Source organism: Dasypus novemcinctus, chromosome 4, assembly GCF_030445035.2.
Source record: "Dasypus novemcinctus isolate mDasNov1 chromosome 4, mDasNov1.1.hap2, whole genome shotgun sequence".
NCBI lineage: Eukaryota > Metazoa > Chordata > Mammalia > Cingulata > Dasypodidae > Dasypus > Dasypus novemcinctus.
Window position 1 is genome coordinate 78048366 of NC_080676.1, and position 27688 is coordinate 78076053.

A 27688-nucleotide genomic window follows, 5' to 3' on the forward strand; every position below is an offset into this window, starting at 1 on the left:
CTCTACTATTTTTAATCCTTAAGTCTCATTAAATAAGGTAAAATGTGTTGATTATTCTAAATTGACAAAAAATCTTACTGACTTTGGGGAAAATGATAAATATGTATATTTTAATTATTCTATGTATAATTAAGATTTAGTTTTCTGTTGCGAATAAGAGTTATAAGTTCTAGAATAGTAAAATGCGGTGAGTTAATTTGTAATTATGGGAAACGGATTTGCCCAACTAATAGGGCGTCCACCTACCACATGGGAGGTCTGCGGTTCAAACCCAGGCTCTCCTGACCCATGTGATGAGCTGGCCCACACACAGTGCTGATGTGCACAAGGAGTGCCATGCCACACAGGGGTGTCCCCTGCGTAGGGGAGCCCCACACGCAAGGAGTGCGCCCATTAAGGGGAGTTGCTCAGCACGAAAAAAGTGCAGCCTCCCCAGGAGTGGTGCTGCACTTATGGAGAGGTGACGCAGCAAGATGACGCAACCGAAAAAGAGGCACAGATTCCTGGTGCTGCTGACCAGAAAACAAGCAGACACAGAAGAACACACAGCGAGTGGACACAGAGAGCAGAGAACATGTGGGGAGGTGGGAAAAAGGGGAGAGTGAAAAAAATCTTTAAAAAAATTTTGTAATTGTAGGTTATGGATAATAATTAACTGTTTAGTGTATTGTTTGTGAGGCTTGGTTCTGTGTACTTTACACACTATTGTTTTTAACCCTTATAACCAGCTATGAGTTGTAGATTATTATTTTATTATATTTTGATGCTGTAATTATGTGTGTATTAAAGTGCCCAAATGATCCTGGGTAAGATATAGTTAAATATCTATATAAAACATTGAAAAGGAAAAATTGCATATTTTCATCCATCTTTTTACTTTCGTTATATTTGTGTCTTTATATTTAAATTGCAGCTCTTAAAGACAGAATATAACATGACTTAATCTATTTTTTAGTGGTTGCTTTAGAGGTTAGAATATGTATTATACTACTCCATATTGTTATCGGATTTTGTCTAGATTCTTGACTGTGCTGCAGAATTTATTCGGGTAGGCAGGAAAGAGAAATGAGAGAAAATAACAGGTCATGGGTCCCAGGTAGGAAGGAAGGGGCTGAAAAGTGATAAAGTGGGCTGATTTACAGACTACAAGTCCCCATTATAGGTTATAAATGCCCAGGTTTTACTTGTGTGGCGACCTTGGCAGGGGAAAAAAGGTGAGAGTAGGGTGCAGAGGGCAGAAACAGGCACAGAGGTGCAGAGGGCAGGAACAGGCACACGGACTGGTACCAGGACTGGCACTGGGACATGGTGAAGGCAAGAGAGAGTGTTCAGGCTTTGTGCCTGCTTTTTAAAAATTTTTATCCCCTGCCTTTGCTTTTGCGTGCTGTCTGCTCTCTGGCCATTCACTGTGCGTTCTTCTGTCTGTATTTATTTTTTAATTTATTCCCTCCCCCTCCCCTGCCCCCATGGCTTGCTTGCTGTCTGCTCTCTGTGTCCGTTCGCTGTGCACTCTTCTGTGTTTTGGCTAGTTTCCCTTTTAGTTGTGTCACCTTGCTGAGTCGGCTCACTGCAGGGCTTGCGAGCTGGGTAGCACTCCGCAGCACCCAGGCCGGTGGCTTTCTGCAGCATGCTGTAGAGCCTGCCTTCACAAGGAGGCCCTGGGACGCAGACCCAGGGACAGGAGCCCAACTGATTGAGCCACAGCCCCTTCCCTGTGCCTGCTTTTTGAACCATTAATTATTTCACCCTTTTGCTAATGGCAGGGAAGGAGTTCCAGCTGTCTGCTGTTTTGATTGATTATCCCACCCATCAATCCCCTGGGAGGGTCCAGTGATAAAGTCCTTGGGAATATCCAAGGCTTCTCCTGGCTTCTGGAGGAAATCTTGTTCTGAATGGCAGAACCTTGTGTGTGTGTGTCTGTGGGGGGGGGGGGCATTTTCCAGGGGACATCTTCCAGTACCCATCTTGGGGCTGTTGGTGTCCATGTGGACTAATTGCCAGGTCCCAAATCTATCTGTTGATTTCCTGTCTTACTAGCTGGCTTCAATGTTGTCTTAGTTTTTACTTCTACATTTACATTGTTTTCCCCCATCTGTTTTTACTTTTGCTTTAAATGGTCAGGTGTCTTTTTTTTTTTTCCTGTCTGGTTGCATCATTTGTCTGGGATGCCTTTTTTCTTTCTTTTTTTTACCAGGAGGTCTGGGAGATTGAACCCAGGTCCTCCATATGGTAAACAGGAGCTCAATTGCCTACGCCACAGCTGCCTCTCAGGTATCTTTTTTAAAACAGCTTTATTGAGATATTCACATATACACACTTCATCTATAGTGTACAATTCATGGTTTTTATTGTGTTACAGAATTATGCAACAATTACTATAATTAGTTTTAGAACATTTTTGCCACCCTAAAAAGAAACCCTGTATCCACTAGTAGTCACTTTCTATTCCTATTCCGCTGCCCTTCCTCATTCCCCCTAGTCTACTTGCTATTTTTATAGCTTGTCTATTCTGGATATTTCTTATAAATGGAATCATAATGATATTTGATGTTTTGTGATTGGCCCCTTTTACTTATCCAAATGGTTTCAAGGTTCATCCATGTTGTAGCACATACTATTACTTCATTTCCTCTTATTATCAAATAATATTCCATCATGTGGATATACTACTTTTTGTTTACACATTCATCAATTGATGAACATTAGTGTTTCCAGATTTTGACTATTGTGAATAGTAACTATGAACTCTTATGTACATGTTTTTGCGTGGACATTCATTTTCATTTCTGATCCCCTGAGTAATAGACTAGGAGTGGATTGCTGGCTAATATGTTTAATATTTTGAGGAACTACCAAACTGTTTCCCAAGAAGAGGCTTTGTCATTTTACATCCTCACCAGCAATGTTTGAAGGTTCTAAACGTTTCTCTCCTTCCTTGCCGACAATTGTTATTATCTTCTTTTGATAGTAGTAGCAATCCTAGTGTGTGTGAAATGGTCACTGTCTTCAGAAGAGATTGTTTTAAACATAAGAAAAGTTTGAAAAGTATATCACCACATACGTACCATTTCTGGTGCTCTTTATTCATTTTTTTAAAAATATATTTTTAATTCTTAAAAGGTGCTGCGTACATTGCATAATAAAAAATTATAGGGGATTCCCATATACCCCACTCCCCACACCTCCCACTTTTCCCCATACTAACAACTGTTTTCATTAGTGTGGTACATTCATTGCAATTGATGAACACATTTTGGAGCATTGCCACACAGCACAGAGTATTGCTTACGTTGTAGTTTACACTCTCTGCCACTCCATTCTGTAGGTTATGGCAAGATGTATAATGGCCTGTATCTATCTTTGCAATGTCATAGGCGATTCCAAGTCCTGAAAATGCCCCCATATTACACCTCTTTTTCCCTCTCCCTACTTTCAGCAACTCTTATGACCATGTCTCCACGTCAATGGTATAACTTCTTTCATTGCTAGAATCACAACAAGTCTATAGTACAATATCAGTAAGTCCATTCTAGTCCTTCTTTCATTCCCCAATCCTGAGGATTCTGGGATGGTGATGCCCACTCCACCTCTAATTGAGAGGGGGCTTCCATCCCATATGGAAGAGTCCCATCCATCTGATGAACTGATGGATGGGGCTCTTGCTTTCGGTTGTAGACTCTCTTGGTTCCTTGGTGTGGTACTGTCCATACTTGCCTCCTTGTTAGTTGCCTTGGGTGAGTACAATGAACTGGAGAGTAGGTGTTGCAACCTCACTGAGGCTCAGGGTCCAGCTGGCACATGGACAGCCCAGAGATTCAAGTCTCTTGGGCATGCACCTACCAACTTTGGTGCCAACTGTAGGTTCAATAAAAAGGAAAGAAGAGGCATGTGTAGAGAAGTTATATCTGAGTCCAACTCTGTCACACTTGGGAGCACAAACTCCTAAGTAGGGCCCACTGGCAAGGCACCAAACTCTGGAGCTATCTGCCATGACCATAGGACCTGAGTATCTCTGTAGCCCTCAGGAGCCCCACTCTTTGGGATAGTATCTACTTTGGCTGTTTATGAAATCCTACTGAGACGTGCTTAAGTGTTACCTCTCTGATGACCTCCTGACTCATTTTGAAGTCTCTTAGCCATATGAACTCATTTGTCTTTATCATTTCACCCTTTTATTCAAGGTCTTTTTCCAGTTGCATCTTTATTCCTTTTTGTAGATCTGTATTTTTATCTGGTATTCTTTTCCTTCTGTCTGAAGGACTTCCTTTAACATTTTTTTTACAGAGCTCATCTGCTGGCAATGTATTCTTTCAATAATTGTATATCTGAAAAAAGTTTTTATTTCATCTTCTTTTTTAATGGTGTTTTGTTTTTTCTCTTTAGTACTTTAGATATGTTTAATCCACTCTCTGACTTTTGAGTTTCCTTCTGAAGTCTATTGTCATTCTTATCTTTTATTCTTTGTCATGTAAGATGCCCCCCCCACCCCCAGCTGCTTTAAGATGATCTTTCTGTTGCTGCTTTTAATCAATTTGATTTTGATGTACTTTTGTGTTTTCCTTCATGCTTCATGCTCATTGATGTTTTGGATTTGTAGGTTTGTATTTTTCACCAGATTTGGAAATTTTTCATCTATTGTTTTTCCAAATATACTGCCCCTTTCCTATCCCAGGGATCCAATGCAATAAGCTGCTTCAAGTCCCACTGTTCACTGGTGCTCTGTATGTATTTGCTCAGCATTTTTTTTTCCTGTCTTTTATTTTGGAGTTTTTCTGTTGTTATATCTTAAGTTCACCAATATTTTCTCCTGTAGTGTCTAACCCGTTTTTAACACTATCCAGTGTACTCTTCATCTCAGACATTGTTTCTTTCATCTCTAGGTGCTCACTTTTTTTTTCATGTTTCCCGTATTTTTCCTTTGCATGGCCATACTTTTTCCTACCTTTTTGAATATGTGGAATATATTTATAACAGCTGTTTTAATGTCCATGTGTACTAATTCTATTGTCTGTGTCCTTTCTAGGTGGTTTTGATTGATCTGATTGATTTTTCTCTTCATTATGGAATAGTCTCTTCATGCTTGGTAATCACTGATTGAATGTAAGGCATTGTGAATATTATCTCATTTACTGTTGGTGTTTTGTATTCTCTTTTTTTTTTTAATAATAGATTTATGTGTTTCTCCCCACCCCCTTTGTTTGCACTTGCTCTGTCTGTTTGTCCTTCCTTGTTTCTTCAGGAGGCACTGGGAACTGAACCCAGTACCTTGGATGTGGAATGGAGGCACCTAATTTGTCTCTCTATTATGTTTTCCTTCTTGTGTCTCTTGTTGCATCATCTTGTTGTGTCAGCTTGCCACGCCTGCCTTTTGCTTCAGCTTGCTGTCTTGCTCATCTTCTTTAGGAGGCACCAGGAACCTCTGCTCCCTGCTTTGTTATGTCTCTCATTATGTTTTCCTTCTTGTGTCTGTGTTGTGTCACCTTGTTGTGTCAGCTTGCTGTCTTCTTTAGGAGGCACTAGGAACCCAGGCACCGCAGAACTCCCATGTGGTAGACAGAGCTCAGTTGCTTGAGTCACATCTACTTCCCTGTATTCTCTTAATACTTAGCATTTGAGTTTGTTATTGGATATAGTTAAGTTACTTGGAACCAATTAGATACTTTTGCAGCTTGCTTCTGTGCTTCATTGTTCTGGACCAGAACAGCTTTTAATCTAGAACTAATTTAGCCCCATTACTGGGTCAGTATTCTTCTTAGTATTCTACTCAAAGCCCTGCTTATTAGAAGGTCTTTCTGCTCCAGGTAGTGGGACATGAACTATTCCCAGACCTCTTTGACCATAAGGAATTGTTTTGTATGCTCTTTTAGGCAGTTCTTTTTCCAGTTTTGGATATTTTCCTTATACACGTGTATTGATCAGTACTGAACTGAAGACCCAAGGGAAATCCTCTGGAGGTCTTTGAGTAGTTTTCTCTATTTAGATCTCTCCTCTTCATTACTCTGGCCTGTGAATTTTAGGTGTCTTTACATGCCCACTTCTAGATTCTGTCTTCTCAGGGAATCTCTAGGCTCTGTTTGGGTTCCCCCTCTCTGTGCTATAGTCTAGAAACTGTTCTGGCAATAGCCTGGGGCAGTCATGGGGTGATGTTATTTCTTCTCTTCTCTCAAGGATCACTGCCCAATGGCTGAAACTTTTATTTTTTAAAAATGTATTTGGGACGGCAGACTTGGCCCAGTGGTTAGGGTGTCGGTCTACCACATGGGAGGACCGCGGTTCAAACCCTGGGCCTCCTTGACCCGTGTGGAACTGGCCCATGTGCAGTGCTGATGCGCGCAAGGAGTGCCGTCCCACGGAGGGATGTCCCCACGTAGGGGAGCCCCACGCACAAGGAGTGCCACCCCATAAGGAGAGCCACCCAGCGTGAAAGAAAGTGCAGCCTGCCCAGGAATGATGCTGAAACAACAAGATGACGCAACAAAAAGAAACACAAATTCCCGTGCCGCTGACAACAACAGAAGCAGACAAAGACGACGCAGCAAATAGACACAGAGACCAGACAACCTGGGGTGGGGGTGGGGAGGGGAGAGAAATAAATAAATAAATCTTTTTAAAAAAATGTATTTGGTTTACTTTTTAGTTTAAGATGGGAGGACAAGTTTTTATTACTCCATCATGGCTAGATGTGTAAATATTGCCCAGGACTCTCAAGGAAGTAATATAAGGCAGCTTAGTGGGCTGCCTTTAAAAAGCATTATTCTTCTTTGTCTGTACAAATTAATGAATGCTGAAAAGATAGTGTTCAAGCAGTAGTCATTTTGTTGTCATTGTACAGATTGAGAGCAACAGGAAGCCTCAGTCCATCACCTCTGAGGGTTAGGAGGAAAATATTAAGTCATCCTAATATCATCATTCTAAATTTTTCTGATGTATTAATAAGATACTCTTTCTTGCTTCACATAGAGGAAAGAGGGAAATGACTAAACATGTCCCATCCCCTTTTTCCAGCCTTCTTTTTATGCCATGCAGTATCAGATAAGTTTTACCTCATTGAGTGTTGACAACAGCATATTGTGATAGTTAATTGGATTATAAGACTGGATGAAATCTGAAATAATCCCTCATTAGGTAGTAGGCATAAGCTTTGGAATTTTTAAAATGTGTTTTGAATCAATCCATCCCTATTGCTCTTTAAAGGGGTGCTTATAACTGTCCTTTTTTTTTCTTTTCTAGTTATTCAAGCGAAGAAATGTTGCTACAGCAGAAGAAGAAACAGAAGAAGAAGTTATGTCAGATGGAGGTTTCCATGAGGCCCAGATTAATAACATGGAGATGGCACCAGTAAGTAAAATAATGAAAAGAGCTCTTTAGGGAAACGGACTTTGGCCCAGTGGTTAGAGCGTCCATCTACCATATGGGAGGTCAGCGGTTCAAACCCCGGGCCTCCTTGACCCGTGTGGAGCTGGCCATGCGCAGTGCTGATGCGCGCAAGGAGTGCCCTGCCACGCAAGGGTGTCCGCCGTGTGGGGGAGCCCCACGCGCAAGGAGTGTGCCCGTGAGGAAAGCCGCCCAGCGTGAAAAGAAAGTGCAGCCTGCCCAGGAATGGCACCGCCCACACTTCCCGTGCCGCTGACGACAACAGAAGCGGACAAAGAAACAAGACGCAGCAAATAGACACCAAGAACAGACAACCAGGGGAGGGGGGGCAATTAAATAAATAAATAAATCTTTAAAAAAAAAAAAAAGAAAAGAAAAGAGCTCTTTATATTTTCTGGTGAAGATGTGAGGTGTAGCTCTCTTTTGACTTGAAAAAGAAATGTTAAAGGGCTACAGAAATTTCTTGGCATTTCATTTTAAAAAGAAGCAATATACTTACACTTAATCTCATGGTTCATTAAATGTTTATTATATTTTGAACACATTACAGTTAAAATTTAATTATGAAAATTGATTATAAAAACAGTAATAATTATAAGATAAATTTATTCCTTAAAGTTAAATGGCAAGAGATACTTTAAAGGAAATCACAGCTTGTCATTCATTTCGTTTACAAAATTGGACATGTTCTGTATCATGATTACTGAAATTTTCTGTTGTAACCTATTTTGTAGCTTTTTTGAGATTTTAAAAAGATAAAAATTATACTTTATATGCCTCAGATCTATCTAGATTTCCAGTTTATTGTAATTTTGTCTTTTCATAATGATTATATATATACAGGGTTTAAAAAAGGAAAGAATATGGTGAAAAATAGCTTTCTTCCCCTCAGTCCTTTGTTTCTTTCCCCGGTGGCAACCACTGTTATTAGATTTTTATTTTTTTAAAGATCTTTTGTATATTATAGAAGATAAATTTTCTCTTTCTATCCCCACCCCCTTTTTCCCAAATGGTAGCATATTTTTACTATTTTAAGTTTTTTTTTTCTATTTTTTTCACTTTCTGCATCTCCAGGTTATCTGGATGAGCTCTCTTTTGGAATTGGGAGGGGAGTAATATAATTTACTTTGGATTAGAAAGGATATAGACATTATACCTAACACTCATTTTGCGAGGAATTTTATTTTTTTATTTTTTATTAGAGAAGTTACAGGTTTATAGAAAAATCATGCGTAAAATAGAGTCCCCATATATCACCCATTATTAACACCTTGCTTTAGTGTGATACATTTGTTAAAATTCAGGAAAGAACACAAGGTATTTTATGAGCCCTTTTGGTCTCTAACTTTCTTATTTCAATTTTTATTAAATGTCCTTAACTACTAGGACTCTCCATGGTATCTGCTATGGCATCTGATTTGTCCTTTGGAGGTGTTTCTTTGGTTTTGCTTATTGCTGCATTTGGGATACTCAGCATATTAACCTTTCAGGTTCTAAATGTTTAGAAAAGGTATTGAAGTTTACAGCATGGTGATATGGTCATCTTAAAACACTGGGGATAGCTTTTAAATATCCTGACTTTTTTTTTTTTTTATTGACTTTGTAATAATATTACATTAAAAATATATATATATGTGAGGTCCCATTCAATCCCACCCCCCCCACCCCCCCTCTCCCCCCCCAACAACACTCGTTCCCATCATCATGACACATCCATTGCTTTTGGTAAGTACATCTTTGGGCACCTCTGCACCTCATAGACAATGGTCCACATCATGGCCCATACTCTCCTCCATTCCATCCAGTGGGCCCTGTGAGGATTTACAATGTATCCTGACTTATTTAAAAAGAGAAAGAGATTAGAGAGTTATAGAGACTGGTATAGTCTTAACCATTTGCTGATAACTTTGTTCTAAGAGCCTAATGAGCTTACAATCACTGCTGAGATTAGTGCTTTCACTTGCTTATGAAAAAAAAACCTTTAAAATTTAATCTCTGTAGTCATTTAAAAACCTCTAAGGATGAGAGTGTATTAAAATAAAAAGGTGACATTAAATAAATTCACAAGGGGAACATATTCAGGAACCGAGGTAAATGAGAACAAGAATTAGTCAGTGTATTAGAGTCCTACCTGCTAAAACAAATACCATACAGTGGGTTAGCTTAAACAATGGGAATTTATTGGTTCACAGTTTTGAGGCTAGGAGAAGTCCAAAATTAGGCTTCAGCAAGGCTCTGCTTTCTGCTTGAAGACTGTGGCATTCTGGGGCTGGCTACTGGTGATACTTGGTCTTTGGCTTTTCTATCACATGGCAGTGTACATGGCGACAGTCTTCTTTCTCTTCCCGGGTTCATTAACTTAGAGCTTTTGGCTGTTCCCCATGACTTCTCTCTGTGTGACTTTCTCTATAAGGCCCTCAGTAATAGGATTAAGACCCATCCTGATTCACTTAGGCCACACCTTAATTGAAGTGACCTCATCAAAAAGTCCTACATACAGTGGGTTCACACCCACAGGAATAGATCAAGATTAAGAACATGTATTTCTGGGACAGATAACTCCAAGCCAGCACAGTCAGTATCCCTTTAGTGTTGTATATCAGTCCTTGTTTCAAAATATTTCTGTTGTAGGGAAAGTTAATCCATTATTATTTGACAGTAATAATTATTTTTCAGAACTGTTTATCTCACTATTCTGACTGTAGTCAGCAAACAAGCATTTTATATTTGTTTCCTAAGAATTTACAAAGTTGCTCTCAGAATGCTATCTATGCAGGTAATAAGCTTTATGAATGAATAAAGTATGAATTATAAATGAATTTTGATTGGCTACTGTTAACTATAAGTCTTGTTCACTCCTTTATGAACCTGCCTATAAACGTAGTAACTCTGCATTCAGGGTTTTTAGGGATACTTCAAATTTTGTCTATTTCATTGTGTGCACAAAACATGAGAGTCACATCCAGGTTCAGATAGTTCCTTTGTCACTTAATACCTGTGTAACCTTTCCTGAGTTTTTTCCCCAAAAGCAAAATAAGAGTTATACTACCTACTTCATTGTGTGATCATGAGGACTAAATTGTAAAATAGAGTAGATCATCTAGAAGGGAGGAAGAGAACAGAAGTGTCAGGGGAAAAGTCTCCAGGAGGGGACTTGATAGCTTGCCTGAAACAATGGAAAATTGAAGTTGTGGTGGGGAATGAAGATAATGTAAAATACAATACAAGGGAAAAGAAAAGGCAACTAGTAATTTCAAGAAGAACAAAGCTATGTGAGACAGGAAATATAATACACTAGTAGACTCTGTGGATAAATAATATTTATATAGTTATATGAGTATCAGCATTGTCTATTGACTTCCAAATTTTAGAATCATTCCTAGACAACACACATAAAAACAGAATATAAAAGTGTTATCAACTTTAACAGTCTATATAATAATAATAGTATAGATGACAAATGGGGGGAGGGGAGATAAAAAGGTAAGGCATATAAATAGCCTTACCTTACAAGTGAAGAGTTGAGTCTGTAATTGATTGTATATTAAGCTGAATAATGACAGAAATAAAAGATAGTGATACAGGGAAGTGGACATAGCCCAATGGATAGGGCAACCGCCTACCACATGGGAGGTCTGCGGTTCAAACCCTGGGCCTCCTTGACCCGTGTGGAACTGGCCCATGCGCAGTGCTGACACGCGCAAGGAGTGCTGTGCCACACAGGGGTGTCCCCTGCATAGGGGAGCCCCACTCGCAAGGAGTGCTCCCTGTAAGGAGAGCTGCCCAGCGCGAAAGAAAGTGCAGCCTGCCCAAGAATGGTGCAGCACACACGGAGAGCTGACAAAACAAGATGACACAACAAAAAGAAACACAGATTCCGGTGCCGCTGATAGGGATAGGATAGAAGCGGTCACAGAAGAACAGAGAGCAGAGAACTGGGGGGGGGGGGGGGGGGGCTTAAAAATAAATAAATAAATAAAAATTACCAAAAAAAGTGATACAGCTATGTTGGAGGTAGATTGGTGATACGAGTAAATACCTTTCATAACAGATGATCCTATAGCTAATGTTTAAAATTATTAAATTGGGAAATATTGGTGTATTGTTTAGAATAGGTGTAGCTACTAGAATAACTTAAGAGGTAACAGAGGTTATCTCTTGAGAAATGGAACAGTGGATAGGAAGGAGTAGAATAGGGGATTTCTGCTTTCATTGTAATTCCTTCCATATTAAGTTGATTTGAGTTTTTTTGAATTACAAAGCTTTTGGCCATGAACACACACAAACCATCTCAGTAATTACTGTCTGACTTAAATGGTAGCTGTTGTTAAATATTACTGTTGTTGTTAATGATAAGACCCCCACAGTATTTGATTTAACGTCAGCAATATCTTATCCACAATTCAGAAATCCAGAGAGTTCTAAAACCAATAACTTTTCTTATAAATTTATGGCAAATTCATGTACTGGCAAAACCTGACCTACCTTGATGTGAGGCAACATGTAGTCTTCATCACATTTAGTGTGAATACTCATACTTTTTGTGGGAGAAATATTAATATATTTATTTATAGGGTGATTCCCTAGACTTTTCTGGGAGTATTATATGTATGTATTATATTATCTTACTGAAATCTAAAAAATTCTGAATTCTGAAACTTACCTGGCCTCAAGTTTTTCAGTAAGGGATTATGTATCTCAGTAGTTGGGGAAATGTATGAATCATGTAAGTGGTTTGAAATACCTCCTGTATCGAAGTAACATTTATTTTATTTATTTTTGTGGATGAGTAAAAGTTGATGGCCTCTTCTTTAAAAAGTTTTTAAATAAAGAATATGGATTCTTTGTGTAAATTTAAACAGGGATAAAGCTCCTTTCCAAACACACCCTACTGTAGAGGTAACATTGTTTCAGTTTGGTGTATATCCTTCCAAACCCTTTTTAATGTAATTCCATATACATTATTTCTTTCGTTAAATCATCTTTCATAGGATAGTTACATTTGAATTACTAAGAGTTTAATTTACTTGTAAAAACTGAGTTGTTTTGTATTTTCTTCTTTTCCTGTTCCCTGGAAGAGTGAGTGCTCTGTAGGGAAACAGGCAAGGGTGCTTTCTGATGGTGACTCCCTCAAACTGCAGTAAAACACTGGAACTTTGTAGAAAATTGTGAAGTCATACTGTGTTTACTTGAGAAGGCAAGACAGTGAATGGTTAGGAACATGAACTCTAGAGCCAGACAATACACTAGCTGTGGCATGGTAAACTTCTGTGGTTGACATGAGGATTAAATTCATGTAAAGTACTTAGAACTGTGCTTGGTCCATAGTAGGCATTTAATAAATGTTGGTTAATCTATAAAGTTTTTTATTTCAGAAATACGGTGCTAATATATAGCTAAATAGCTAATGTGCTCTTTCTGTTCCTTAATAGAGTTTTACATAGCTTAATGTTGGTGCCAGGACCCAGTCAGTAGTCTTTACAGTAAATTGCTGTAAGGTTCTAGAGGATCTCCATCACTGTTAAATAATGTACCTTTTTCTTCTGCATCTGTTTTTGTTTGTTTGTGTATTTGCTTTCTGACTTAATCTAGATTTGTCTGTGCTACAAAAGCCTTGTTAGCATAAGCTTTGGAGTCGAGTAGACCTGAGTTTAGAAAGGGTATGCTCTGTTTCAAAAAGAGGCTTTTGGAAAGACTGGTAAGTTCTTATAGGAATACACTTTAATAAGCTGATAAGGAAAACAAAATGCATTTAAGTAGATATAACCAAAAAGAGAGGTCCTAATTTATGCTAAATAGACCAAACTTTAAAGGAAATAAAATCATAATTAAAATTTATTCTTTCCCAGCATTTGCAACTTAGTACAGCTTTCTTCACAATTCATCATGTAAGTAACTGCTAATTCTGGGGATGGGTTGCAGTGGGAAACTGAAAAGTTCTTAAGTAAAGGAAGAAAATAGTGGGAAGCTAAAACAATTTAATAAATCAAGAAAAGAGAAAATTTAAATAAAATTTTAAAAAATTTAAAGTCAGCAGTTGAATTTGGCAGTAGTGCGAATCTGTGATTTATACAAGACCATTCTATACTCATTTAGTAAATACTCATTTAGCACCTACTCTGTGCCACCGTCATTAGTGATGAGAGTGGTAAGGTTGATACAGTCTTTTGGCTGAGGGGAACCCAGGCAATGCACATATAACCAAGAAAAATATCTAGTAATCCTGGGCAAAGGATTAAAATAGGGTGATTTGATAGAAATGGAGTTACAGCTTTTGGTTTTGAGGTAATGGAAAGCCTTTTTAAAAAAAAGTAACATTTAATCTGAGAAATGAAAGACAAGAAACAGCCAGCCATATGATGTGCAAGAAGGAACAGTTCAGGCAGGTAGTTCAAAGGTTATAAAACAAGATAGAACTTAAAGTCTCTACTCTTTATTCAAACAATAAAAAGCAACTGATGTAACTTTCTGACTAATACAGAAGTTTCAACCTGTAGTCATCTTTGTCAGCCTTGGGATTCACAGTGATCTTGAGGTGTACCTCTCATGAATGTCAAAGTCGTATAATAATTGATTTTTTATTAAAAATATTAATATAACTGTTAATTTTTGGTATTGCTTTTTTCCCCCCACATTTTTGTCTTTGAGGATTTTTTTTCTTTACTCTTAAGAGGTATTATGGAAGCAAATTATTGTATAGGGAAAACTTCCTGTGTCTGATAGAAATCAGATGAATTAATGATTTGCTTTTTTGGTCGTTACACTCTCTGTTCCTGAATGTGAGAAATACTTGAGTTTTCCTATTATTTTGTGAATTCTGTTCTTGTGTATGTCTTTTATTTTTCTTTTTTGTTATTATCCTTTGTCTCTCACAATCCATTTGACTGGTGTTCTTGGTTAATTTATTTAGGCCTCAAATTCCCAATGAAAATAATAAACCCCTTTTCTTAGTATTTGCTGACGAAGATTATTTTCTCACTGTTGTGGGGTTTTAATGATAGGGAATTGGCCACAAGTATCATATATGCTCACCACAATACTATTAATCATTGCATGCTTTTTTTTTTTGAGGCTCTGGGGATTGAACCCGAGACCTAATAATACATGAGGAGTAGGCACTCAACCACTGAGCTACACCCCTTCCCCATCACATACATTTTCACATGTAAGGATTATTCTACCTTTGTGTAACACTTCTAGGCAAATAGGATTAATTTAATAATTTGGCCACAATTTATATTATCTTGGTTTTCCTTTGAATTAAGATTAACATTTTATTATATTTTCTTTTTGTTTTTGATCCCAGGGTGGTGTCATTTCTTCTGATATGATTGAAATGATATTTTCCAATAGTCCAGAGCAACAGCTTTCAGCAACACAGAAATTCAGAAAATTGCTTTCAAAAGGTAAGCTTTGAACATGTTGATTTTTAAATATATCTATAAAATATTTGTTTCCCATATTATTTTTCATTCCACAGATAACTAATTTTGAAGTTGGTCAACTAAAACAAAAAGGATACATATGTATAATGTTGAGCAATGCCTAATGCCTGAATTTCCTTGTTTATTTGCGGAATCTTACCAGGACCAGAAAGCATTACTTTTCACTTCTGAGCTATATTATAAAAGACTGTATAATGATAGGAGTAATAGTCAATATGTCATAGATTTGAGAAACTACAACCTTTTTTAAGAAAAAAAAAACTTTAAAAATATCGGTTGAAGAAGCAAGAAATATTGACTTTAATGTTAGCAGTTACCTTTGATGTTAAGTGGGGCTTTATTGGTAGGCAGGGTAACTATCTTTTTTGCATAATTATTTTAGAATGAAATAGGATACTTCTTGTCATCTTTTATCCTTGTTTTATTGCCAAATTTGGTTTATTTTTCTCCTGAATATATTGATTTCTGTTATCCAGCATATTAACTAATTCATCTTTATTATAACTCTCAAGTTTATTACTTTTATTTATCTGAATAGTTGCTAGAAATCTTAAACCAGGCAAATGACATGTCATTAGAGCCTTCTCATGATTAACATTTGAACTATTAGTCACTTCTTTCAGTAAGTCCATTGACTTGGCTAAGAATCTCTCTAGTAGCACTATAATCCAAATGCCATTTTTCTGGCATTGACACATGAATGGCATAAAAAACTTGGTCAAATCTCTTGCTGAAATTAGCATGCTAATTGTCTATGACAATTTTTATCTTTCTACTTAACGAGTTTTAATTGCATGACTTCATTTAAAAGATTATGAAAATGAAATTGATTTGGCATATCATCCTTACTTTCTGGCTCCTACTTAATACTACAGGGGCAAAAATAAATCCCCAAGTACATTCTGAATCCCCTAATGCAGTTTTGTAAGACAATTTATGTTAAACAAAACAGACAAAAAGCCCATGTAGGGTTAAAAAGCTAGAAGGAAGAGTATCAGAATACTAAGTGTGGTTGTGTTTCAATACTTTCCTCCTACTTTCTAAATTTTCTAAAATAGTGGTGATTGTAATTTTAATTCTTAAGAATTCTGTCCATCCTTCATTCCCACTGTAAGGCTTACTTTTCTTTGTGAAAACGTTCTAGTTACTCTAGTCCAAAGTGACTGAACTCAATTCTATATATAATATATATTTTTTGTGGATTTCTAACATAAAAGATGGTGAAATTCGGGGGTGGGGTGTGTTATGAATTAATTTTGAGCTATAAACAGTTCTTGCATTGAGATCAAAGTATTGTTTTTCTTTTTTCCTTTTCCTTTTTGGGGAGACAGAGCCTAATCCTCCGATTGATGAAGTTATCAGCACACCAGGAGTAGTGGCCAGGTTTGTGGAGTTCCTCAAACGAAAAGAGAATTGTACATTGCAGGTGCGAACCATTTTCTTTTCTTGCATTATACCTTTAATTCTCTTTGCAAACTTACGTATACAAATTTGTTACTTATTTTAGTCTATGAAGTGTTAATTTGTTTACAATAATATTCCTGTCAACCACTGCAAAGCTGCTAACGTGTAGGTTTTGTTAATATTCAGGCCTTGATTTTACTCTTTAAAATTGTTGTCATTTTTAATTGCTTAACAAATTGTTTGATGATGATTGTGGGTAATACTTGTCTAATAGGGAAATGTTTGCAGTAGAGGAGTCATTAGAGGATAGTAACTTATGTGTGGTCTACATAAAATTTGTTTTTTAGGGCTTTTAAAATTATAATCGCTGACTATCTCAGGCTTATACAATGTGGCATAGACCAAACATTCACTAATCTTAAAACCTGGTCCTAATTACAACTCCTGGACTAGATAATTTTCACAGCAAATTATCAGCAAATGTCAACTGAGTCTCATCCTGGGAGTTATCACAAGATTTAAACTACTATTTTTTCCCCCTTAGTAAAGTTGGATTTTTAGTAAACTGATGGTTTCCAGGATATAGACTTCCTTAGACTGACCAACTGAATCAGTATCTATTAATATATTATTCTTGGGCAGCGGACGTGGCCCAGTGGTTAGGGGGTCCGTCTCCCACATGGGAGGTCCGCGGTTCAAACCCTGGGCCTCCTTGACCCGTGGGGAGCTGGCTCATGCACAGTGCTGATGCGTGCAAGGAGTGCCATGCCACGCAGGGGTGTCCCCTACTTAGGGGAGCCCTGCGCGCAAGGAGTGCGCCCCGTAAGGAGAGCTGCCCAGCGCGAGAGAAAGTGTAGCCTGCCCAAGAATGGCGCCACATGCACGGAGAGCTGACACAACAATATGACACAACAAAAAGAAACACAGATTCCTGTGCCGCTGACAACAACAGAAGCGGGCAAAGATGCAGCAAATAGACACAGAGAACCGACAACCGGGGTGGAGGGGGAAGGGGAGAGAAATAAATAAATCTTTAAAAAAAAAAAATATATATATATATATATATAATTCTTTAGCAGGTATATGAGATCTCTAAATCCTCAGGGATCAGGCCCTTTAGAGAGATGGAAAAAACTATAAAAATTAGCCAAGTGCCAAATGCATCACAAAATGGGATTTTTTTCCCCAAGTAAATATTTTTTGATATTTATATTGTAAAGAAATTTTCTCCCTTTGTTTGTTCCCGCACCCTTGTTTTCTCTAAGGCTAGTGCCATACAGGGACTGGGACAGTTTTGTAAATAACATCTCCTATCCCCAGGTTCCTTATTATCTAGAGCATTGTAGATAATTCATAAGACTGATGTTTCATCTTGATATTTACTCTCCTTTCCTCCCACCCCCATCTTTCTTCTTTTACACTCTGTTGCGGTGATGAGTTCCTTCCAGAGGATAAACAAGATATCCAGAAAAGGTACTTCAATGTCCCATCAGCTTTTCTTCTCCAGTTTGACATTTACCAATTCCTAAATTCATTTGAATTAAGATTCTGTTTTGCTAGCTGCCATCTGGATTATAATTCTGGTCCCCATCTAAGGCCAGGATCACCAGACACCTGAAAGTAACAGGTTCACCTAGAGAGAAAGGAAAGAGAGAGACTTCTCTCAGAAAAATGAATCCAGACAACCAACACTGCAGAGAACAGAGCCTGAGCCCCCAAGCAACCTGCCAAGAGAACCAGAGGAACCCAATGGAGGAGCTATACTGCAGTTTATCACTTGAAATGCTTTTTAGGAAGAGGGGAGGTAGGGAAAATTATCACTTTTTCATGCTGAAAAAAATGTTTCTTTCCTATCTAAGGGAATGAGCGTAGCCAAGAGAGATAATGTTTATTCCTGAGTCTAATCAGTTTTTAATAAAGATGGTTGAAGAGGTCCAGTTTCTTAATGCATTAAAAATAGCTGGTATAATTTCTCAGACCTAAGTGAAAAAAGTCACAGAAGGGTTTTTACCCATGTCTGCATTCTTCAAGTACTCCCCGAAGCGTACAGTATGTTCTCTCAGACAGTGCCCTCTCCTGGCTAAAACATGTAAATCCTACATCATTTTGATTCAGTGCTCTGTAATCCTAGAACTTGTATCTTAACACAGCTGAAGGCTTCAGAAATGTCTAGTTTACTTCTCTGAATTCCAAGATTCCACCTTCGTGTAAACTAATAATTTGGTCAGAAGATTGGCAAATGATTCCTCTGGGACTGACCTTGAGCCTGGCATGTGGCACAGATCACTTTAGTGGATATATTCTACCTCATGATTTTCCCCTTAACTGTCAGAAACTCTGAGAAATAACCAACCTGTTAATTACTTAAAAGTTCATCATCTCTAGCTTTCCTTCTGTGCATTTTTAAGCACAAATAGTCTTTTCTCTCCGTTGTGACTAATGAGTAACCTTGACCACCCACGTGGGAGGAGCAAGGATACCAAGGATGTTACTGAGCCAGGAAGCTTCATGCTCTTGCACTTCTCTAAATAATTAGAGTTGCATGCCCTGGAAAGCTTGGAAGGTACTCCTTCTTTTGTCTTCTTGAAGAGTACTAAGATATAAACCATGATATTCTTCTCTGCTTCCTAGAAATTTGTATATCCATATTTGGAATAGGGCTTTTGCCATTTCTCTCCAGAAAGAGAGTCATAATAGGAAATTTGATGGCTCAACTCACTAGTAAGTTATGTGGGCAAACTTAATCCCTTCATTCCATAGATAAAGAACTCTGAATCCTAGTGAAAGTTCTCTTTCTTTCTGGCTTCTCTTATCCGTAAATGAGTGAGGTTCCTCAAACGAGAGAGAAAAATGTCTGCTTTGGATAGTGCTATGCAAGTACTCACTTGTCCTCAAACTTTAGATGGACATGGGTGGAATCTAGGATTTTGGAAGCACAGAATGCCATTTAGTTAAGTATTGTCAAGCTCAGTGACATCTAACTTTCAGACATATTTGAGCCCTTGAGACTGGTCTGCTTTTTTTTTATGTTCTTAGGATCTAGTTTTTTGGTCCTTTGAGTCCAGGCCCAGCATCTTTATACTGTCATTTGCAGTCTGAGATGTTGTATTCCCAGTCCTTATAGTAGCTTATTAAAATAGCTAGAATCAAGTAAATTGCTTCCTAGTTCCAAACATTAGAGAGGTATTCCTTTTAAAATTGTAAATTTGAATTAAATGGGCTGTTTCCCCTTTCCTGCCTTTCTTGTCCCCTCTAAAAGCTTAATGTGATAAACTGCAGTAAGCCTTCATCCTTATGCATCTTTTCTCATCTTCATTGATCCTCTACCTTTTCTTGAAGGTTGCTCAGATGACTCAGGCACTGTTCTCTACAGAGTTTGATATCTGGGTTTATTTTTCTGATGTGAGCCTTTCTTTTCACTTGCTCTCCAGGTGAGCCTGGCATTTGTTAGGAACCAGAATGGAACCGGCAAAGTGGCCAGCAACAGAGTCGTGATCCAAATGGAGAAAGGGAACCAGGCGTACTTCAACCTGGAGTGGGAAACTTGATAGGAGGTCAGAAGTACTTCAGTTTTGGATTCTCATTTTCCTTATTTAAGGAACTGAGCACCGGAAGGTAGAGACTGAGAAAGGGGAGAGATAAACCATAAAGTCTTTAGTGTGCCCTTCAGATTTCTCAGTTTGTAGCCTTAGTTAGTTCTGCACAGTGAAAACCATAGCAGAATTAAAATTTATAAGCAATCGCAGCTGCATGACAGGTTATTTCGTTGCATGATGCCATTCTTGGAACACTAAGGTTATATTAGTCAAAAAACAACAAAGTATTCAGCACCATATGTATATATGTGTGTTTTAATGCACTATTATTGCATGAATCCACATGGTCATGTTATCAGTGTTCTTTGTCGTATAGTTAATGAGTTATTATCTTCTGTCCCTGGCTATGGCAAAACTTTCTGATTTCCATTTTTACCGAAAGAGGCCTTGAAGGTTTTTTCCCACCCATGTTTAGGCTATTATTAATTTGTTCATTTTCCTAATCATTTGTCATTACTCAATTTTGTTTTGCTTCTCCATTTTATTCACTTGAGTAGTTTCTGGAATTCCCTCTCATTTCCTCCAAGACCTTTGGCGTTAAGCATCATAAGACAAATAGCAGCCTGAACTCTGGCATCAATTAGCATGCCAAGTAATTCATTCTGATAACTCTTTAATATACCATTATCTTCCTAGGTTATTCTTACCATTTCTTTTATACCAAAATCTCACTTCAGTACTTCTCTTCAGTGTAGATAGGTAAGTATGCTGATCTTGCTCATTCTTTCCAGATTGCTTTTTCTCACAGTTTTCATTTCTCTGACTTCATCTCTGAATTATCTCTTGAACTTTTGAGTCTGCATTCTGGTAGGACAACTTGCTTTTATACCCAAACTCTATGTCTCTGTTTTACAAGTGGTTTTCTGCATAAGGAAAAGCAACTACATTTTAGGTGAACCATCTTTTCGTTTAGCATCCACTAAGTAACTTGGCATACCGCTATAATACAGAATTTCTTGTGCTAGATACCAAAACTACAAGCAACTGAAAGACTCAGTGTTACACATATGTTTCAAAGAGGATTGGCTGGGTTTCAAAGTGTACTAGATGAAAAGGCTGTGATCTCATCCTTTCTGACTGTGTAACATTACTCAAATCATTAGTCAAATTGTTGGATCTTTCTTTCTGACAGTTCTTCATTCATAAACTAGAAAGGCCAGGTATTTTACTTCTCTGATTACATTCATATCTTCTGTTTAGCATTACTGTAATGGTGGTTGTAGGGATCACCTGAGAGTGTGCTTTCAAAATATAAAGTACTTTACAACTGTAAAGATTTAATTCAGACAAATTGAAAAGGGTTTGAGCATTGGTTTCCATGGTAATTTAATTGCAGAAATGATGTGTGATACATTTTTACTCGATGATATTCAGTGTTGAATTTACAAGTCTCCCAACTTCACAAGCAAAATATCATTTAAAAAGTAAGACTTTGACTGTGGTGCTCCGAGTCTGGACCTCTCTGCTGTTGTAATATTAGTGTGCAATTAGGCTGTCAGACTGTTTCATCTTACTCATATCTATGTTGTATTTATAGGTTTCTTAACTGTCCTCTTCTTTAAGAGTCTCCTATGAATGCCATTATTCATAGAGCTGTGGACTATGCTAATCTAATTGTCTTCCCATTTCTTTCATTTTCCCCCCATCCCCAATGATTAATGATTTAGTTTCCCATATAATTGCCTTTTAACTGAAGAGTCACAGTTTTATGTTCAACAAGCATACCACTGATTTTTTTTTTTAACATATGTTCGTTAAAGGATAAAAAGAAGACTGAAGGAGAAAAGGAACCAATCCCAAAATTCAATTAAGAAACCTTATCTAAATAGAAATGTAAAAGTTCATTTTTGGATTTCTTAATATTAAGCTAAAAATTAAGTAGCTGTAGAGATGGATGTATAGAATTAGTAATACATTGTATTTTTTGTTGGCCTTAATTATCTTCATACCTTCTATTTATCATTGCTATAATTATTCAGTGTACCTGCTTTTTCTTCCTATTAAGAATGCTCTTAAAAGGATAATCTTATCTTTGTATCTTGGTTTGGAGACTTTTCCTTTATTGGAAGCTCTTATGCTCTGAAGACACAAATTTTGTTAATTGGATACTCATTAACTCCCTTCCTACTTACCATTTAAGCTATCTTTCACCTTCTTCACTATGCTTATATTTTATGTTTTACCTTAATGTCCTCTTTCCATTTCACTTTTCCCATCCTATAAAAATTAATTTTAAAAATTAGGTCATGTACATAGGGCTTTACAGTAAAAAGTGTCTTTCTCACTCTTGTTCCCTTGTTACCCACACTCCTCCATGGAGGCAACAAGTATTTACAGTTTCTTATGACTTCTTCCAGAGATATTTTGTGCAATAAGTAAATTAATGTGTGTATTCCCTTTTAAACTCTTTTAGAAAATATACTGTGTTACCATTTTAATTTAAACTGTTTTGCATTTGATTTTTTCATTCATACCTTGGGAGATCATTCTGTATCAGCACATAAAATGCTCCCTCATTCTTTTTTTTTTCTTTCTTGATGTACTGGGGCTGGTGATTGAACCCCAGATCTAGTACATGGGAAGCTGACTCTCAACCACTGAGCCATATCGACTCCTCTGAATTGTTTTTTTTTTTTCCCATTTGTTTGCTTGTTGTTTGTTTTTAGGAGACACCGGGAACTGAACCCGGGACCTCCCATGTGGGAAACAGACACTCAACCTCTTGAGCCACCTCCACTTCCCTCCCTCATTCTTTTTATGGTTGCATGAAAGCTCTTCCTTGGTCTGAAATTTTAGATAACCTGAATATTCCTCTAGGCTGAGGTATTTTTTCTGGGAATACCTTTAAAATTAATAAACGGTATTCAACTGATAGGTTGAATGATCTCAGGCTCTTTTCTTCATGTGCAGAAAACTTTATTGTTGTAAATGAACAAAGTATTAAGTTCTAAGGAAATAATGAAAAATTATTTTTATTTTTATAGTTTGAATCAGCTTGGGTACTGACAAATATTGCTTCAGGGAATTCTCTGCAGACCCGGATTGTGATTCAGGCAGGAGCTGTGCCCATCTTCATAGAGTTGCTCAGCTCAGAGTTTGAAGATGTCCAGGAGCAGGTAAAAAAATAAAACAAATAAAGAGAAGCAGATGAAAGAATATAACTTCTCCCTTTGGTCTTATAAGTCAGGGCCTGAGTTTTACCTCTAGGCCATGACAATCTATGATTCATCACAGGGAGCGTTCTGTAAATCTAAAATTGAAGGAGAGAATTTCATAGAGAATATAGGGAGAGTCTTCTCAACACATAAAACCATTTTTTCTCTTTCAGCCCTGAAATTCTGTAAGCCATCTATATATACTTTTTTAGACCATGTAAGCAGTTATCTGATAGAGCTTTTCACTGTAGGAATCTCTAGTGTTGATTGAAATAGCAGGTCTTTGCAGCTTTCATGCAGAAAAAGATATAGAAAAATGAACTTTATTACTGCCAGTTTTATCAAATTTGTGAATATATAAAAAAACATAAAACCAAAAATAAAAGAAAAAACAAATTTGTAAATATAAATCAGTGCCAAGTAAGTATGATTTTTAACAACTTTATGGGGTATCATTGACATACAATAAACTATATATATTTTTAGTGTACAATTTGATAAATTTTGACATGTGCATGTATCCATAGAACCATCACAATCAAGGTAATATAACCCTTACCCCTAAAGTTTAATAAAGTTATATGCGTTTTTATTGCTCTTAAATTTTTTGTTAACTGTTTTCTAATGTAAACTAGCTTAAAATGCACTTTTAATCTGGGTAAGCCATTTGAATCTAAGTTATGTACCAAGAACTTATGGAATGTTACTTAGGGATGGGTGTTGGGTGCTGTAAGATAAAGAATATAAGAAATGATTCCTCCCTTTAATAAGCTTACTGCTATGAATGTTCACATTTTCCTTCAGTTTGTTGTACACTTTAGAATGTTATTGTTCTTCCCCCAGCCACAACTATTTCATTTGACTCCCTGATTAGTGAGTGTAAAGATGTTAATAGTTAATGTCCATGTGTATAATATTTTGATTAATTACTGTATACTTTTATAAAGTTATTGTGATGTGCTGGCATCTTTTTTGTAAGAATTGTGAGGGAATTATACTGTAAAACCCATGATTAATTAATGTAACTCTTTCACAGGCAGTCTGGGCTCTTGGCAACATTGCTGGAGATAGTACCATGTGCAGGGATTACGTCTTAGACTGTAATATCCTTCCCCCACTGTTGCAGTAAGTTTTTTTTTCTTTTTCTTTTTTCTTGTTTTTTTTTTTTTTTTTTGAGTAATGAAAGCATGGGAGGTTCCCTAGAAAGTAGTATATTTTTTGAAACCATTTTGGATTTTCTAGTATTATTTTTCAGACTAGATGATTTCTTATTAATTTGTACTCATTTCTTTAAGAATCTTTCTTCTTTCCAGTGCCAAAATTCTGAATTAGTGGAATTAGAATTAATGAAGCTTCACTCTTCTAGGGAAAAGCTATTTGAGGAATCTTTGTTCAGTAGAATTAAGCAGTTTAATATTTATCACATCACTGAATTGATATCTTTCATATAGCTTACAATTGTATCATCATGCTTGTAGGTTATTTTCAAAGCAAAACCGTCTGACCATGACCCGGAATGCAGTATGGGCTTTGTCTAATCTCTGTAGAGGGAAAAGTCCACCTCCAGAATTTGCAAAGGTAAGAATTATGTGTTTAAAACAAGTCATAGTAACCAACTTTAATGTGAACAGAAAGATAGACATTTTTTAATAAAATATAAAATGTTAGAATTCGGTCTGTTTCTAGGGAAACAGGTTTTTTTTTTTGTGTGTGTGTTTTTAATTTAGAGTAATTTTTTACTCCATGTAAAAAGCCCTGAATTGGTCTTAAAACCTATCACTTTTTATTCATAACAGGCTTCTAAAATACAGAATTTCCTAGTTTTAGCACTTCTGAAAGTTCTTTTATCTTTTTGGTCCACAGAGTGTTTTTGCAGGAATCTCTCTTAAATATTGTATATGAAACTTTGCTCCCTGAAATTATTTTACTTGGGCTCTGACTATATCATAAAAGTAAATTGCAGGGCTGCTGATATCATTCATAACTCCTCTCTCATCTTCCTTTTACAGGTTTCCCCATGTCTGAATGTGCTTTCTTGGTTGCTGTTTGTCAGTGACACCGATGTGTTGGCTGATGCCTGCTGGGCACTCTCATATCTATCAGATGGACCTAATGATAAAATACAAGCAGTCATTGATGCAGGTGTCTGTAGGAGACTTGTGGAGCTGCTGATGTAAGATATCTTTAAGAAAGTGTGTCTGCTCTTTTTTTCTAGTTGTTCATATATTGATTGTACATTATGTTATTTTTGTGCTTTGGGTTGCTATCTTTTGTTACTTTTGTTTATTTTAATGCCCAAATCTTATTGTTTTTTGATGCCTATAAAAAACCTCTGTCTCTTCTGCAGTTAGCTAACAAGAATCACTCCTCATCTGTTTGTTTCACTTAGAGTTTGATGTCAGATGTCACTTGATGTCAGATGTTGACTTTTATTTTGCTTTTGATAGATCTTTTTGTGATGCCTTTGATTATGGAGTGGGAAATTAATTAACTGATGGCAAAAGTAATTTGGAACTGTATTAATCAAATTTTGGAAGATACTGTAGCAGAAAAAGATAAAATTTATAGAATGATAATATTGGAAAAATGGTACAATTACAAGCATGCGCAATTTAATTGAAATACGTACAAAGTAGTTGCAAGGAGACATTTTCCCAAGTGAGACATTTGATAGTCATCATATCTTAGAATAAATGTGAAGGAACTGAAAACGTTTTGAAAAGAGTGATTAATCTTATTAATATAAGAGGGAGAGAAAATAGAAACTTTAAGGAAAGTTTAAACAGTATTCAGGTTAAAACCTGCCAGAACTTGATATCTGTCTTCATTTGTATAAAGGGCTTTGTAGAGGGTTTTTTTGACCAGTAAGGCAGCTGTGGTTTGGTAGAAAGAGGTCAGTATTTGGAATCTGAAGCCAAGCTTTCATTTTTATGTTAGTTCAACTGTTGACTCTATGAAAATTGTAAAATTTATAAAACTGCAAAGCTCTGCATAAATGTTAACTATTGCTCTTCATTATCTCAGCAACCAACGAGGAACCAAGTAAAGAGGAAATGAAACCTATATTAAAGAATGAGAGGGAAAACTTGAAATCCAGGTGATGGATACTCTGGTAAAAAGATTACTAGGAAAGATTTGTAGTAAAATATTAAATAAAGGGAAAGGCAGCTCTTCTAGGGGACACCAAACATTCTATCAGCATAGTAACATTCCCTTAATAACCACCATAGGAACCTTTCTGTTTTCAAAATCCTATCACATACTATTTTTTTTGGATTTTGACTTTAAGGAGAAGAAGCTAAGGATAGAACTGGTACATATAACATTTCTTTTTATGGTTGCAGGCATAATGATTATAAAGTGGTTTCTCCTGCATTGCGGGCTGTAGGAAATATTGTCACAGGGGATGATATTCAGACACAGGTATGAATAAGTGGTAACTAAGTTTTTTTCCCTTAAAAAATAGTACTTTGAACCATGATCGTGCTTTTAAGATACTATTTAACTCCATATTATTAGGGAGAATTGACATCCATACTTCTTCTCATTAATATTTGTTGAAAGTTTTGGCTTAGGTAACTACTCATTAACTTCAGTACCTATGTCTTGACGTGTTGCTTATAGCAATTTTGGGTTCCTCTGATTTGATGTTTTGTTTCCAACTTCTCTTTATAGTTGAAACGGTTCTCTGTGAGCATCAGAAGTCTCTAGTAGCATACTTTCTCTGTCTCTGTTATCTTCATCTCATCCTTTCTGATAGTTTCCTTCCTTTTGTACCTATGCAGGTCCCCTATATAAAGAGAAACTTTCTGTTTTATAATTTCCTCCTTCTTCCTAACATTACTCCCTACTCCACTCAATAGCTATAAAAAGGCACACCACTTACAGTTGATTGCCCTGATCTCACAGATCATTGATAATATTTTAAAATGATTTCCTTAGATTTTTATACTGAAATATTTGGATTTTCCTGCCCCAGTGACCATTTATTTCTCTTTAACAAGCTCCTTTCACTCCTGATTGTAAGCATCCTCCATGAGTCAGTCCTACAGTCTCATTCATCGATCTTATTTACACCGTCCATCATAACCTTTGTGATATCACCTTTGTGGATTAAGAATTGAGAGTTACATTTTAGCCTCAGCGCTGACTCTGAACAAGACATTTAATGTCTTCAGTTTTCTCATCTCTGAAATTAAGGAATGTTGGGTTTGTTCTCTAAGGTTTCTTTCAACGCTAATATTTGCTTTAAATTTATCATGTCCATATGGGAACTCATTATTTTCTCCTGTATATCTGGACCTCCGCTTATGTTCCCTACCTCAGTGAATGGCACTAATCTTTTCCCAGGCCAGAAACCTGGACACCAGCTTAATTCTTCCCCCTCTTTTATCTTCTCATCAGTGATTAAGTACTATTACTCCATCTCTGTCTATCCCTGCCAGTGCTTGGTTCAGACTTTTCTTGTACTGTTCCCACATAACCAGAATGATGCTTGTAAAAGGCAAATTTGACCATGTTATTCTCTTATCCTTTTATGGCCCCTATTGTCCTTGAGTGGTTTTTATGGTTTTTAAGATCCTTTGAAATTTGGCCCCTATTCAGGAGAATGCTATTCAACAGGAAGAAGAAGCCCTTATCTATTGATATGGAAAGATCTCCAGATGAAATTGTTTAAAAAAGAAAAACAAGGGGCAGAATAATGTATAGAATA

At 36.9% G+C, this 27688-nt stretch overlaps 1 protein-coding gene across 2 annotated transcripts in view; it reads left to right on the forward strand.

Annotated features, from left to right (window-relative positions):
• The window catches only part of KPNA1 (karyopherin subunit alpha 1), an 84082-nt gene that overhangs the window by 33851 nt on the left and 22543 nt on the right, over nucleotides 1-27688 (forward strand). For both annotated transcript variants that reach the window (XM_004467159.4, XM_004467160.4), the window contains exons 3-10: nucleotides 7231-7338; nucleotides 14681-14780; nucleotides 16151-16245; nucleotides 22804-22935; nucleotides 24011-24099; nucleotides 24453-24552; nucleotides 24984-25147; nucleotides 26319-26397. In XM_004467159.4, the coding sequence (XP_004467216.1) occupies nucleotides 7231-7338; nucleotides 14681-14780; nucleotides 16151-16245; nucleotides 22804-22935; nucleotides 24011-24099; nucleotides 24453-24552; nucleotides 24984-25147; nucleotides 26319-26397 (867 nt within the window). The remainder of the gene's footprint in view (nucleotides 1-7230; nucleotides 7339-14680; nucleotides 14781-16150; nucleotides 16246-22803; nucleotides 22936-24010; nucleotides 24100-24452; nucleotides 24553-24983; nucleotides 25148-26318; nucleotides 26398-27688) is intronic.